We start from the raw sequence: 12,586 nt of genomic DNA on the forward strand, positions 1-12,586 counted from the left end.
GTTATGACAGATTACGAAGTACCGCTATTTGGTGGAGGACTATGTTGTGAAATCTTTCAATTACTTATATTTTTGATAAATAGTTACATTTTGGGGATATTTTGTCGATTTCGTTGAGGACGCAATGAACAACTTGACCGGAGGATGGAACTTTTCAACGACGCAAATGTTTTGTTGAGCACTGTTGTGTTTTATTCTCTGACTGGTTAGCTACTAGCTAGCTAGCCAAGTTGGTGTTAATGGTTAGCTACTGTAGCGAGCTAGCTAACCCTAAAAAGTCACGTCTCCAGCTGGCCGCCTAACCTAATTTCCCTTAAAAGTTATTGTAAGGGATATATCTCTCTAGTTGACAGTATTGGTCAAGTATGTGTTTGTTTAGCCTTTGTGCGACAACAGGAATTGTGTTTGAGTACTTTATAAGGTTAGCTAGTTACGAATAGTCGCTTGCTATAACTTGAGCCAAGTCTGACTTCATCTAACAAAAATGAGATAGAGGGACGAGACCAAGGACATTTCCCGCTGATTTAGCTGCTCTGAATTGGACCGTAGGATTTGTGTGTGAGGCCTGCAGGTCGGGCTTTCACCCTGATAGAGTAGGGCCGTACGCCGCCTCTGAGCGCTCCTAAGCCAGCAGCTCGCGCTGCTAGGCTGGAGGCCGGTGATTTCAAGAATGGAACGAATGGAAGTGGACCAGTGCGCAGGCGCAGCTGCCGGGAGCGGAGGCGGGGCTCTTCGTAGATCGAACAGCGCCCCCATGATCACGAGTGTCAGGTTAGTGGAATTGATATTCTACTTGATTGAAATAGAATTGTCTGTCTGTCATTTATGAAATTAGATTTTTGCAGTCATGTTTGTAATATGTCTGCCTTGGAATGATTTTGAGTTTTTTGTTTGTTTCCCAGCGATGGTATGACAGTGTTCAGTCCAACTATTTCAGCCCGGTATCGACGGAGCAGTGTCTCTGTCAACCCCAGCTGTCCTTCTCTGGTGAGTGTGTGTGTGTGTGTATGTGATCATTCAGTATTCTGTCAGTTACTCCATCAACAGACCAACAATAATACATCCAGTCTTTATTCCATAGGCCGTCCCCCTGTCCCCTTTCTCATTGGGTGGTGAGAGACCAGACCACAAAAGGCAGGTGAGGACAAGGTTAGGGATATTGTGGGCCTCTTCCCTCTATTTGTGCAAATGCCTGCCTTTGATTAATGATGCTGGTTTGAGTGTTTGCTTATACATTAGCCAGTGTGTTAGTACAGTTCAGTGTGAGGTTATCTTATGTAAATGCTCACATTGGTGTTTCAGTGTGTGTGGCACACTGTAGTATGTGTGTATGACCACTGACTGAAAGTGTGTATTTTCATTCAAGGAAGAGAATATGGAGATGACACTCAGGGGGAGTCTTCAGAGACTGAGGTAAGGTAGTGACACACACACACACACACACACACACACACACACTCTCTCTCTCTAACTGTGTTTTCTCTCTCTTGGTGTAGTGCTTCCAACCTGGTCCCTCCTGTCAGTCACTGGCATGACCATTCATCAGTGGTGAGTACTCCCTCTGTGTTCTGCACGTGACTGTAGTGCTTTGTCATACCAAAGCATGGAGAGAGGATTGATGGATAGATTATGAATAAATGGATGGATAAAGAGTCATCTCATATTTACTTATATTCGTCCTGTCTTTCACAGGGATTCCATTTACCGGACAGTGGTGTCACACCCAATTCGTCCCCTAGTCCAACTCGAAGGTTTAGGGGGTGAGTTGAGTTTCACGTTGCTTGACAAACTAACTTGAGTGTAGATTTATAGCTATCCTGTGATTGTGGACTTACACTGTGTCCACAACAATTTAACACAAAGTGTCCCTTCACCGCCAGGCCAACAGTCAGCTCTACTGTGAGATGGCCTGCCCTGACTCCACTGAAAAGGAAAGGTAAGAACAGTGCTTCAAGAATGGTGCTTACTTTACTCAGCCTTGGTGTGTGTGTGTCTGTTTTCTCTTTCATCCTGTCGTTCTGTCATGTAGGAGGAGTGGAGTCTGATGGTCCGCCGAAGAAGCTGTTTGTTGCCGGGGTAACAGATCCTGCTCACCGAACTAGTTACACAGTCAGGTGAGAACCAGAGACATTCAAACTCTTGCACACTTGTGAATATGGTGCTAGCTGCATCTCTTTTAACTTCCTGTTTTTTTACCTCTCTCCCTCTCCCCCAGTGTGTCTCAGGCATCTGCAGACTCTCCTACAGGTGGTGTGTCTGTGTGTGGTGCTAGTACCCAGGGTAGTACCCTGTACCTGTCTCCTCCCCCCTCATTTACCTCTCACCAGCCCAATATCTAGAAACCACAACACCAGCAGCCTATCACAGACCAGGACTACAGTCAGTCCTAGATTCTACTCACAGCCTATCAGAACGCTCCTCTCCCTCAAACCATCAGAGCCTTGGGGATACTCATCATATTCCTTGGCTCCTGACGTAAACATGTCTTGAGTTGTAATCAAGATAATATATAGATGTTACACAAAGACTGGCACCTGTGCTTTGTTAATCAGAAGGTTGCATGAAATGCCCTGCCAAAGGAAGTCGGGTGAAGAGACTATATTTTTCCTTGTTGGGCTTTTGTTTATATCAAAGTTAGAGGTGTTAAAAGGCCTTGTCCGAAGTTGTGTTCAGGGGTAATGGTGAGGGCACGTTGTAATCCCACTGAACGAGACCCAATAGTCCTGTATTTTTTGATAGTCCAGAAGTAAGCGCTCAAAAATGAGACATGAAGACAAGGTGTCACAGCAGACTGTCGAGCCAGCGGTGGCTCAGTTTGTCTATGTGAATAGTGTATTAATATGTGAATACTGATATAAGCAGGGCTGCCTTTAAGGCAGGACTGGGAGTTGGTTCTCTGGCTGAGGGGGTTTGTTCTGTAGATATAGAATCCCTAGGCAAAGCTCTGCCCAGAGGACCCACCCAGTCCTGGTCCTTTATGGCCTAAACCTAATGAGAGATTGGCATGAATACTCACCTCTTGACAGGTGTGTGTGAACTTTAGTTTGATAGAAGGGACCTCGACTGGTGATCTCAGTCCTCTGGGTAGAGCGTGATATTACCCTTTCTCTACATGCATACTACTTTAAAAAGGGTAGCTTGTGGGGTGTTATCAAATTTTCCCATTGATTACATGAATGTTATTATTTGACTTCTGTAATGTGGTATGGTTGTACATGCTCAGGACCCTCATAGATATTGTGAAATATCATAAGTGACATCATGGGTATATCACGTGGTTTGGGTTGATGTAATCTATGGGAAAGTTCTGTTTTTTAATCCCATGCATGAGTCTGTGACCTCCAGACCTTTTGACTTGTGAAATAGAGTACAAGCTGCTTAGAGAAGTGTCTTATACAAAAACAAATAATGTTATTGATAGTAACTATGTGTAATACTCTTCAAATGCCCTTTCCAGAGCTGAGTTTTACAGCAACAGACAGATTATTTTCTCTAAATCTTGTCTCCTTTTTGTGGATGGAACATTCTACTTCCAATTAAGATTTTGCACAGTATTAGTTTCACATTATTAATCAATATTGCTGTTACACAAATGGGATCCTGATTAAGACATGCTGTTGCGTTGTATATTTGTTGCTTAATTTGCTCATTTCTCATTGGGTCTCTGTCCTGTCTCAAAGAAGTGCTTAGGTCAGCAAGGGTTGAGGGTCATCTTCTGATCTTAACCCCAGATTTGTTTTTCCTCAGTGACAATCAGTGAATTTGGAGGGAAATAAAAACTCCAGTTGTTTTAAGTTCTATTCATGTTAACTTGTTGTTCTCAATAATGTAGTTTGGTTCCTTTGGCCCAAAAGATTCTATGACGCTGGTAACATTGTTTAAATTGACAACCAGCGTCAGTTTCATTTCTCTCAAAAGCTGTATGATTTAGACACTAATGTAGATCATCAATCAACTCACATTGCCAAACCCAAATTATTATCTTTCATACACCATGTACAGAAATATAAGGTGGTTTTGACATGTATTTTATACTATTTCCTGAGTATGGGAAGATCCTGTAAATGCATACTAGGTTAAATGACATGAACATCAATAGAAGATCTCTTATCTCATAACTAACTAAATTTTATCTGCAGTTAGCCAGAGGTTAACTTGCAATCAAATGGCACTAATATTCAGTGGTAGTTTCACCAATCCCATTCTGTTGCAGAGGATGAACTATATAGGGAGGGAAATACATTGAGTTGGAGATGATCTGAAGCCAAATATAAAATATTTTAATAATCTCCTGTTGATGTTCATTGCAGTTGACCCACAGGATTGGCATGCCTTATCAGCAATCCCCCCCCCCATTTTCATCATCATACAAGGAGACCACTGCCTGTAGGAGATAAGTCAAGTCCTGGGTCTGTGACCTAGGAGACGGCCCGAGGCCTCATCTGGCCATCTCAATTGCAAACCTCAAACCAGGAGCCCATCTGACTGGTGCTGTGGTCAGTTATTAAAACACTCAATTTGTATAGTCATTTTACAGATTTTCTTTGATTCTTTTAATATTCCTTTTCATTGTGTCATTTTACAAAATCAGCCACAATCTTAAAAATTGTTTTCCAAAAACGACATGTCAGTGTTAGAGGGCTCCTTTTTTTCCTGGTTTTCAAACTGACATTAGAATGAGGCCTAGAGGAGAGTGATAGGATGAAAGAGAGAGGTGAGAAAGGAAAGGTGAAAAAAGGGAACTAAAGCACATCTGCCAGACCATTCAAGTATTTTCAAACTGTAAATAGCTTTGAGAAAAGTCTACATAAAAAGATTGTATTTTTTAATGGAACTTTTAATAGAGAGAGTGAGAGAAACTATATTAATTCCCTCTGAGTAGCCTTTCTCATGCCTGTAAAGTTGACACAAAATGTGTCTAGTTTTAGGGGGGGATAATGTACACCTTTTAAATATATAAATAAAATCATGATAATAAAAATCATTGTATTATATCAGAAAACGTGTGGACTTTCCTTTGTCTCCATAGATAATTTGATATGGTTACCTGTCCATTTCTGCAAGCTTTTGATATAACCACCTTAGATGGCAGTCCGAACTGCTACCCTCTATGTCACATAATTCTACAAGCACAGTGAAAGACAATTTATTTGAATTTTTTTTACATTTTACTAAACAGCATAAAAAGGAATCATGTCATGCACAACCATTGTTTGAACAAAATTAAATAATACTTGGCTAGCCTATATCTTGTCTTTATAAATATATCAACCCGTGGTACACAACATGTACACACTCCGTTACATGATGGACATGGAGCTTATTCATTACGGAAACCGTTTAATAACCCAGCGGAAGTAAACAGAGCAAAATAAGAGTTTCTATTGGACTGATTCTGGTACGTCCCTCCCTGTTTCATTTTGTTTGCAACAGAATTTGCCTAATGAATATGCCCGACGGCTGCATTCAGTACAAGAAAATACTTAATGCAATGCTCAATTCAACAGAGATGGTGCTGTTCTGAACAACCAGTTGAAAAAACAGGGAGGGAACTTGGTTGTGGAACACTCTGCTGCCCTTTAAATATTCACTCATTGCTTCAAGCCACACCCAACAAACAGAGAAAACGTACCTCAAAGTCTGTTCAAGAACGTGTTGGGGAAACATGTCATTCAGTACAAACCGTTCTGCAACATAACAAATGTATACTGAACACACCCCTGCACTGCAACAGCTCTCTGGAGATCATGGACATTCATGTTCAGCCACAATACAGTACTTGTAAAATTAGCAGTGCAAATAAATGATAATATTTTACAATACAAAAAGCTATACAAAACACAAAAACATGTTTTTTTTCTAAGAGTGAAATGGAAGGGTTTCTCTGTAGAAATGCCACATACTGAATAAAGAAGCACTTGATTGGGAGGGGTGGGGTCTGTTCATTAAAATACAAAAATGCATCTGCTAAAATCTGTTTCTGGTGATAGAGGGACCCAAGTTTTCCAACCCACGGGTACAGTGGGGTTAGATGTCAGCGAGACAGGAGGGGCAAGTCACTGGAGTTCATGATGAGGCTGGAGTCCAGGTTGAGGCTCTCTGAGAAAACAAGATGAGCCACACAGATTTGAAAACAGAGAACAGATGAAGACAACTATATTTTCAGCTAAATACCTTTGACTTCAGCATAATGACACAATGTGAACCATATTGATTGAGAGCCAGTGATGGAGCTGATATTATTCACCTTGATCGAAATTGAGCTTGGTGTTGGATCCATCTCCCAGTCCCTCAATGTCCACCAGGTCGCTGTTCACATCCAAGTCATTCAGAGCACTGAGCGTCACATCTACACACAGACAGACAGGGAAAACATGTAATATGTTATTAAACTTGCACATTCAAAGTAGCCAATGCTTGGAGTAAATGCATCAGAAGTATCGATTCGATAAAGGGTTCAAGTAATTTCTACAAAAAATATGTCTTGGTCTTTTGACTATGAATGAAAATCTAGTCTACTAAATTCCGTATACAAGCCATACTCATCAAACAATCCCTGCCCTTGAGGTAAAGGCCTGTATCATTCCACTCACCTGCTGTTTTCTGTTTCTTGATGGCAGGGGGCATAGGGGAGGTGCTCTGAAACCCTGTTGTCAGGACAACCTGTGAGGTGGGCACAGCAATGACTGTGGGGGCCACAGGTGCTGGTGCGGCTGCCATGGTGACCGTGGTCTTCTTGGTGGTCTTTTTGGGAGAGTCGGAGGAGAGGGGCATCCTGCTGTCCTCATACAGTTTCCTCTTCACTGTTGTCTTTATCTGGGCTCTGTATTAAAACAGGAGGCAACAGATTGGTAATGTAATTTTCATACAGGTTGACAGACAGGCTGTATACATTGTAAACTAGATAATTTGCCAACAGATGTATTAACCCCACCAGACATCTTCTTTAGAAAGAAGGCAGTAAAGATGAAAGATCAATGGATGAAAGCATGGAAAAAGACAGGTAAGAGTGTGTGCAGTATGATAAAAGATAGAGGGAGAAAGAGAGAGAAAGTGTGGCAGGATAGAAAAAAATGTGGATGGCAAGAGAAAAGGGACAGAAGGGTCCTCACACAGTGCGCTCCTTAATCACAGAGCTGATGCTGTTCAGATCATCACCGAAACGCCGCACAGCTGAACGCAGCATCTCGATCTCTGTCTCTGGTCATTTGGCTCTGAGGAGAGAAGTACAGAGAATACACCTTAATCCTCATATTGTCATGTGTGTGTCTGAGTGTACACACTCACCCTGCAGGGCTAGAGTCAGCTACTGGATGCAGCTGCATGGTAAGCTCACCCAGCTTGGTGAAGGCAGCTCCTGCAGCTGAGAAGATCTCTCCCACCTGTCACAGAAAGAGGCATGCACAATTTTAACTTTATATCAATAGCCGCATTAGCTTAGGGTCGTATGACTAATGCACACAATCATGGTGCCCATGGTTAACTAGTAAATCTGTCGATGTGCCCATGAGCAAGGCACTTAACCCTAATTGTTCCAGGGTCGCCGTTGTGACTAAACCTAGCCACGGTGACCCCACTCTCTGAGGGTGTCTCGGGTAGAGTTGGGATATGCGAGAAAAAAAAAAACAATTTCACACATGCGTAAAATACACATTTATACATGTGTGAAATAGGACAAATATAAGCACTCACCAAATTATAATTAGTAGTAGTAAATTTGAGCAGCACTGTTTAAGATCTCCATTACGACAGTTCTTACCTTAGTAGAGGCGGAAGTCATTTTGGGCTGCTGCTGACTCCACTTGGATAGCCAGCTAACTTAGCTAGCTTCCTATCCCACTCAACAACAATATCTTAGGAAGCTAACGTTAGTAAGGAGGTAGCTATCTACCATAGAAGGCGGTACATTTAGCGTTTCAACAATTAACACGACAGACCAAGTCACATAGACTAATGATTTAACAAAGTGTAACTTTTTCGTTCGCAAACTACATTTAGCTATTTCAAAAATATTTGCTAGTTATAGTTAGGGTTGCTGATTGTTGTCGCGCGAGAGTCGAGAAAGGAGAAGGTGGGGTGTAACTGAGGGCTAATACCGAATGAATCGAGTGTCAGCTGATGAAGGTTAGGTTGACGCTCGTCCATTGAGAAAAGAAAACGACTGTTTTAGATTTGTGTATCGAAATTATATATTTTGGTAGAAAATATCAACTAGAAGAATGCCATCTCTTTTATTCTGCGGTCCGAAAATGGCCGCCTGTGGAATAGTGATCAGCATATGGGGAGTCATCATGTTGGTAAGGATTAGCTAGCTGGCTAATGTTAGCGTTACAGACAGTAGTACTATTGTCAGTATTTCCCACCCCCACGCTTGCAAGTATCTGCCAACGCTAGCTAGGTGTCAAGATTTTCCACGTTTCAATATCAGTCAACAATCAGCATATTTGATAAGACACCTATAGCTGATTGTGGGCTTTAAGTAACTTGCCTTTTCCAAAATCTGGTCATTATAGCTAGCCAAATAAAATAACAGTCTGGTGTTGCTAGAACCTCTCTTCTTGACTAACTGTACGGGTATGCTAGATATAGCAGTGGAATGAATTGGCTGATGTTTGATGACAGATTGCGTGACTGAGTTTGTCAATCGACCCTGTATCCACAGGATGTCTCAACTGACTCTGCCCTAATTGACCCTGTAAACACTCTTGACTAGACTGAATGTGGATAATGCAATACATATGTATAGTGATGCACCGATATGACATTTTTGTCCAATACCGATATCCTTTATTTTCCTTCCCCCCCCAAAAAACGATACCGATATAAAAAAATGTAGCGGCCTTTTAAGCATTTTAGTACAGTTAAATAGCTAACACACACACATGGACGCAGCGGTCTAAGGCACTACATCTCAGTGCGAGAGGCGTCACTACAGTCCCTGGTTCGAATCCAAGCTGTATCACATCCCGGCCGTGATTTGGAGGCCCATAGGGCGGCACACAATTTGCCCAGCGTCGTCCAGGTTTGGCGGGGAAGGCCGTCATTGTAAATAAGAATTTGTTCTTAACTGACTTGCCTAGTTAAATAAATGTTACACACACACACCACACTGACCAAAAAGTTATTTTGTTGGCATTTATGTATGCCCCATTACCAGTAAATCATAATCAAAACCTATTTCATTCACTTACTTGCTGTGCTGTTTCGTTGTTCAGTCGTTTCATTCTCAACCAGGATTCCTATGGAACGCCGTTTGGGTATTTGCGTGTCAAAAAATATACTATTTAACACTATTTGACGTGTCAAATTACACTGTTTGACGTGTCATATAACACTGTTTGACGTGTCATATAACACTGTTTGACGTGTCATATAACACTTTTTGACGTGTCAAATAACACTATTTGATGTGTCATAACACTATTTGACGTGTCATATAACACTTTTTGACGTGTCAAATAACACTTTTTGACCTATCATGACCTGAATTTCACTGTACATCACATAATAATTTAACGCGTTCATAAATGTTTTATGTAGTTATTGCACATTGATTACACTATCACTCGTATTTTACATGTCACAACGATTCATCGATACATATGCTATGATGCTGGTAAAGTTCTCTCGCGCACCTACAGTGATGGCCATAAAAAAAAGCTAGCTAGCTCATGGATGCAAACAATGTTCTTCCCCAAAAACATAGAATAACGACATAATCTGTTTCTGTTTATCTAACTATATAGCTAGGTGTCATCATCTAAAATATCCCTAATTTCTAAGACAGTTCTTATTTGATTAATGGTGGTTGGACCCATCTATGTGAAGCTAGGCACAATAAGGATTAGCCACAATAGTGGACTTTGCGGTTAGCCTTCAAAATAAAAGTATGGCATAATTCTACTATTTGTATTCATTTCCATCAGTCAATGACATTTTTATTTTGAAGGCAAACTGCAAATTCCACTATTGTGCCTAATCCTTATTGTGGCTAGCTTCACAACACATAACCCTGTCCGGTCAAGCCTCACTAGCCAAATGAAGCTAGCTGGCTGCTTATAAAGTTAATTTTGGGAAACAGGGTTAAGTAGCTGGCTAGCTATGTATTTTCATGAACTGAAGTTCAATTTCAATAGGTGAACAACAAGTGGCAACCTAGCTAATACTTACTCACAAGAATTCCTAAATCATTGCTAAGAATATTGAAAATGACTGCAGTTTCTACTGGTCATTGTTTTCAGGCTGGTTGTATTGGTGCTAGCTAGGTACCAAGCTAAAGCTAGCTACCCCAGAAGTTGCAGTCGAACAAATGATGCTTTATTACCAACCCGGTATTGTAAACACATCATTCGTGGCCGGTGTTTGCTGACTTTTTTGTACAGCTTTGACAGTGCCACTGTATCTTTTTTGACACGCAAAGACCCAAACGGCGTTCAATAGTATGTATGTCATGAAGCTGATAGCAGTGACGCTATTACTGTGTAACTCCGGTAGGGCAACATCGGAAAAATAGCGCACTTGGTAGTGTTAACCAGTGCTCGACCAGTCGGCGAAAGCCAACATCACCCACGACAGAGAAAGGTTGATTGTCAAGGGCAATGAATTCCATTCTTTTGGCTTTAATGGATTTTGCCTTTGAGTTGTCTCACTTAAATGTTGGTACTCTTTCAAATGACTGCTTGACTTGTTGACTGCTCGATCCACACAGCAGACATTGTGGGCTAGTTTAGGAATACTGTGTTGCACGTACAGAGCAACATTTTACGTGGTGTCATTACGTCATGTACCTTCGTTATATAGGTATGCACGTCAGCTTTGACATCGGTTTTGCACATTGGGCGTTAAACTAGACATCGGCCAATACCGATGTTGGCATTTTTAGCTAATATCGTCCGATTCCGATATGTTCATCGACATATCGTGCATCCCTACATATGTATCATCTTTTTGTATTGCAGGTGATGTTGGGGATCTTCTTCAGTGCAAAGTCTGCTGTGCTGATTGAGGATGTGCCCTTCACTGAGGAGGACATCCGCAATGAGTAAGTGGTGTGAAGAAAAGGGACCATTGGGTGCTTAGTTTGACTACAAGTGTAGATGCCCTTTGAATTCACTCTTTGTAAACCATCCCATGTTGCCTCGCTTGGGTTGTTTTCCCCAAACTCATCTATTTGGCTCATCTCTCTCTGCCCCACAGTAAGAACCCACCGGGAACCATCTATGGACTCTACAACCAGGTGGGCATCAACTGCTTCATTGCAGCAGCCATCTATGTTGCAGTGGGGGCAGTGTCACTCTGCCAGGTCAGACTCAACAAGAGGCAGGAGTACATGGTGACATAAATTCCCCTGAAACATCAGAAGATTATACACACACTCTAATTTAAGTTCTCAAGGGAAGCAACCTTATAAAAAGCTATTTCTATAGTAAAACATTGAACATAAGTTCTCTCTGTTATGCTATTGATTGAAATGTTATCATTCTTTGTATTTGCATACAACTATTTATTGAATTGACCTAAACTGTAACCCATCAATTCTAACTGACAATATTGATAATGATCAATAAAAATGTTAGTCTTGTTCCCCTCATGGACCAAACATTACATTTATGCTAGATAACTCACCACAAATTCCTAGATGCAACTCAACAGACCACTACAGTTACAGAAATATGTAATTATCTCCTCTTTCAGCCTGAATTGACAGCAAATTGATAGATGGTCAGTGTCTGTCAGGCAACCCAAGAGATATGTCAAAAATGGCTAAATACATTTTGTGTGTGTGTGTGCATAGTTTGTGTTTATTTATGTGCTGTTGTGAATTGTATGCTGTAAAAATATAGGGTCTGGATTCAGTCCATATTGCGGAAGATTCATGTTAAATTGTAAAGGTAATTTCCGATTGAGCCGACATGCAGCGTCAGAGATACTTTTGAGGAGATGGGGAAACTCCATTTGAATCGTATTAACGGCCATTGTATACGTTGCTCATGCGTCGTCAATGGGCCGTGCAGTGCATTCTGGGCATTTTTGGCACAATAGGCCCTATTCTCCATCATGTGAATGGGAGTCAATTGGGTGCTAGCTCATCCCAAAATTAGCATAAATGTTGTGAACAAGAAGTACAACATTACACATCTTTTCAGAGATGTGAGATAATTAACTTGTTCTAGACTTCCGAGTGGCGCAGAGGTCTAAGGCACTGTATCTCAGTGCAAGAGGTGTCACTACAGTCCCTGGTTCGAATCCAGGCTGTATCACATCCGGCGATGATTGGGAGTCCCATAGCTGGGCACAATTGGCCCAGCATCATCCAGATTTAGCCGGGGTAGGCCGTCATTGTAAATAAGAATTTGTTGTTAAGTAGTTAAATAAAATAAAAATACATTCTCTGTAATATCTTATAGCTTTGGAATCGTGCCATTACATACTTTCTAGGAAAAAAGGCCGGTTTCTCAACTCATGCCGCATTCAAAACAACTGGGAACTCAGAAATCTCAGACTTCAAGACAACTTGGAACTAGGGAAAAAAATAAGCTCCGACAGTGAAAAATGGTTTTGAATGGTCACCCAACTGGAATTCCAA

The 12,586-nt window shown here is 41.3% G+C and overlaps 3 protein-coding genes across 4 annotated transcripts; 2 read left to right on the forward strand and 1 right to left on the reverse strand.

Moving 5' to 3' along the window:
* On the forward strand, positions 1-4,997 carry LOC115148941 (protein FAM122A). The gene is made up of 9 exons (XM_029691277.1): positions 1-771; positions 903-987; positions 1,082-1,138; positions 1,367-1,413; positions 1,497-1,548; positions 1,693-1,760; positions 1,881-1,936; positions 2,030-2,114; positions 2,216-4,997. The coding sequence occupies exons 1-9, from the start codon at positions 671-673 to the stop codon at positions 2,337-2,339; spliced, it is 675 nt and encodes a 224-aa protein (XP_029547137.1). The 5' UTR covers positions 1-670; the 3' UTR covers positions 2,340-4,997.
* A 134-nt stretch (positions 4,998-5,131) lies between these two features.
* Positions 5,132-7,891, reverse strand: LOC115148942 (chromatin complexes subunit BAP18). 2 transcript variants are annotated; one of them, XM_029691278.1, is made up of 6 exons: positions 7,760-7,891; positions 7,337-7,382; positions 7,113-7,214; positions 6,594-6,823; positions 6,248-6,349; positions 5,132-6,099 (listed from the first exon to the last, which is right to left on the reverse strand). In XM_029691278.1, the coding sequence occupies exons 3-6, from the start codon at positions 7,184-7,186 to the stop codon at positions 6,035-6,037; spliced, it is 471 nt and encodes a 156-aa protein (XP_029547138.1). In that variant the 5' UTR covers positions 7,187-7,214; positions 7,337-7,382; positions 7,760-7,891; the 3' UTR covers positions 5,132-6,034. The 2 variants fall into 2 exon arrangements, with proteins under 2 accessions (XP_029547138.1, XP_029547139.1); XM_029691279.1 differs by having other exon boundaries at positions 7,288-7,382.
* A 267-nt stretch (positions 7,892-8,158) lies between these two features.
* Positions 8,159-11,838, forward strand: LOC115148943 (ribonuclease kappa-B). The gene is made up of 3 exons (XM_029691281.1): positions 8,159-8,297; positions 10,959-11,041; positions 11,197-11,838. Exons 1-3 carry the CDS (start codon positions 8,220-8,222, stop codon positions 11,339-11,341), a joined length of 306 nt encoding a protein of 101 aa, XP_029547141.1. The 5' UTR covers positions 8,159-8,219; the 3' UTR covers positions 11,342-11,838.
* Positions 11,839-12,586: the final 748 nt, after the last annotated feature.

Source organism: Salmo trutta, chromosome 15 (assembly GCF_901001165.1).
Source record: "Salmo trutta chromosome 15, fSalTru1.1, whole genome shotgun sequence".
Lineage (NCBI taxonomy): Eukaryota > Metazoa > Chordata > Actinopteri > Salmoniformes > Salmonidae > Salmo > Salmo trutta.

Bases quoted from the DNA above. Each gene is read 5' to 3' on its own strand.
- LOC115148941 (XM_029691277.1), top strand. From the start codon at position 671: ATGGAACGAATGGAAGTGGACCAGTGCGCAGGCGCAGCTGCCGGGAGC. The intron at 1,761-1,880 runs GTGAGTTGAGTT...CTTCACCGCCAG, and splicing joins CCAACTCGAAGGTTTAGGGG to GCCAACAGTCAGCTCTACTG. The intron at 1,937-2,029 runs GTAAGAACAGTG...TCTGTCATGTAG, and splicing joins GACTCCACTGAAAAGGAAAG to GAGGAGTGGAGTCTGATGGT.
- LOC115148942 (XM_029691278.1), bottom strand. From the start codon at position 7,186: ATGCTGCGTTCAGCTGTGCGGCGTTTCGGTGATGATCTGAACAGCATC. The intron at 6,824-7,112 runs GTGAGGACCCTT...GTTTTAATACAG, and splicing joins GTGATTAAGGAGCGCACTGT to AGCCCAGATAAAGACAACAG. The intron at 6,350-6,593 runs GTGAGTGGAATG...GTCTGTGTGTAG, and splicing joins CAAGAAACAGAAAACAGCAG to ATGTGACGCTCAGTGCTCTG.
- LOC115148943 (XM_029691281.1), top strand. From the start codon at position 8,220: ATGCCATCTCTTTTATTCTGCGGTCCGAAAATGGCCGCCTGTGGAATA. The intron at 8,298-10,958 runs GTAAGGATTAGC...TTTGTATTGCAG, and splicing joins TATGGGGAGTCATCATGTTG to GTGATGTTGGGGATCTTCTT. The intron at 11,042-11,196 runs GTAAGTGGTGTG...TCTGCCCCACAG, and splicing joins GAGGAGGACATCCGCAATGA to TAAGAACCCACCGGGAACCA.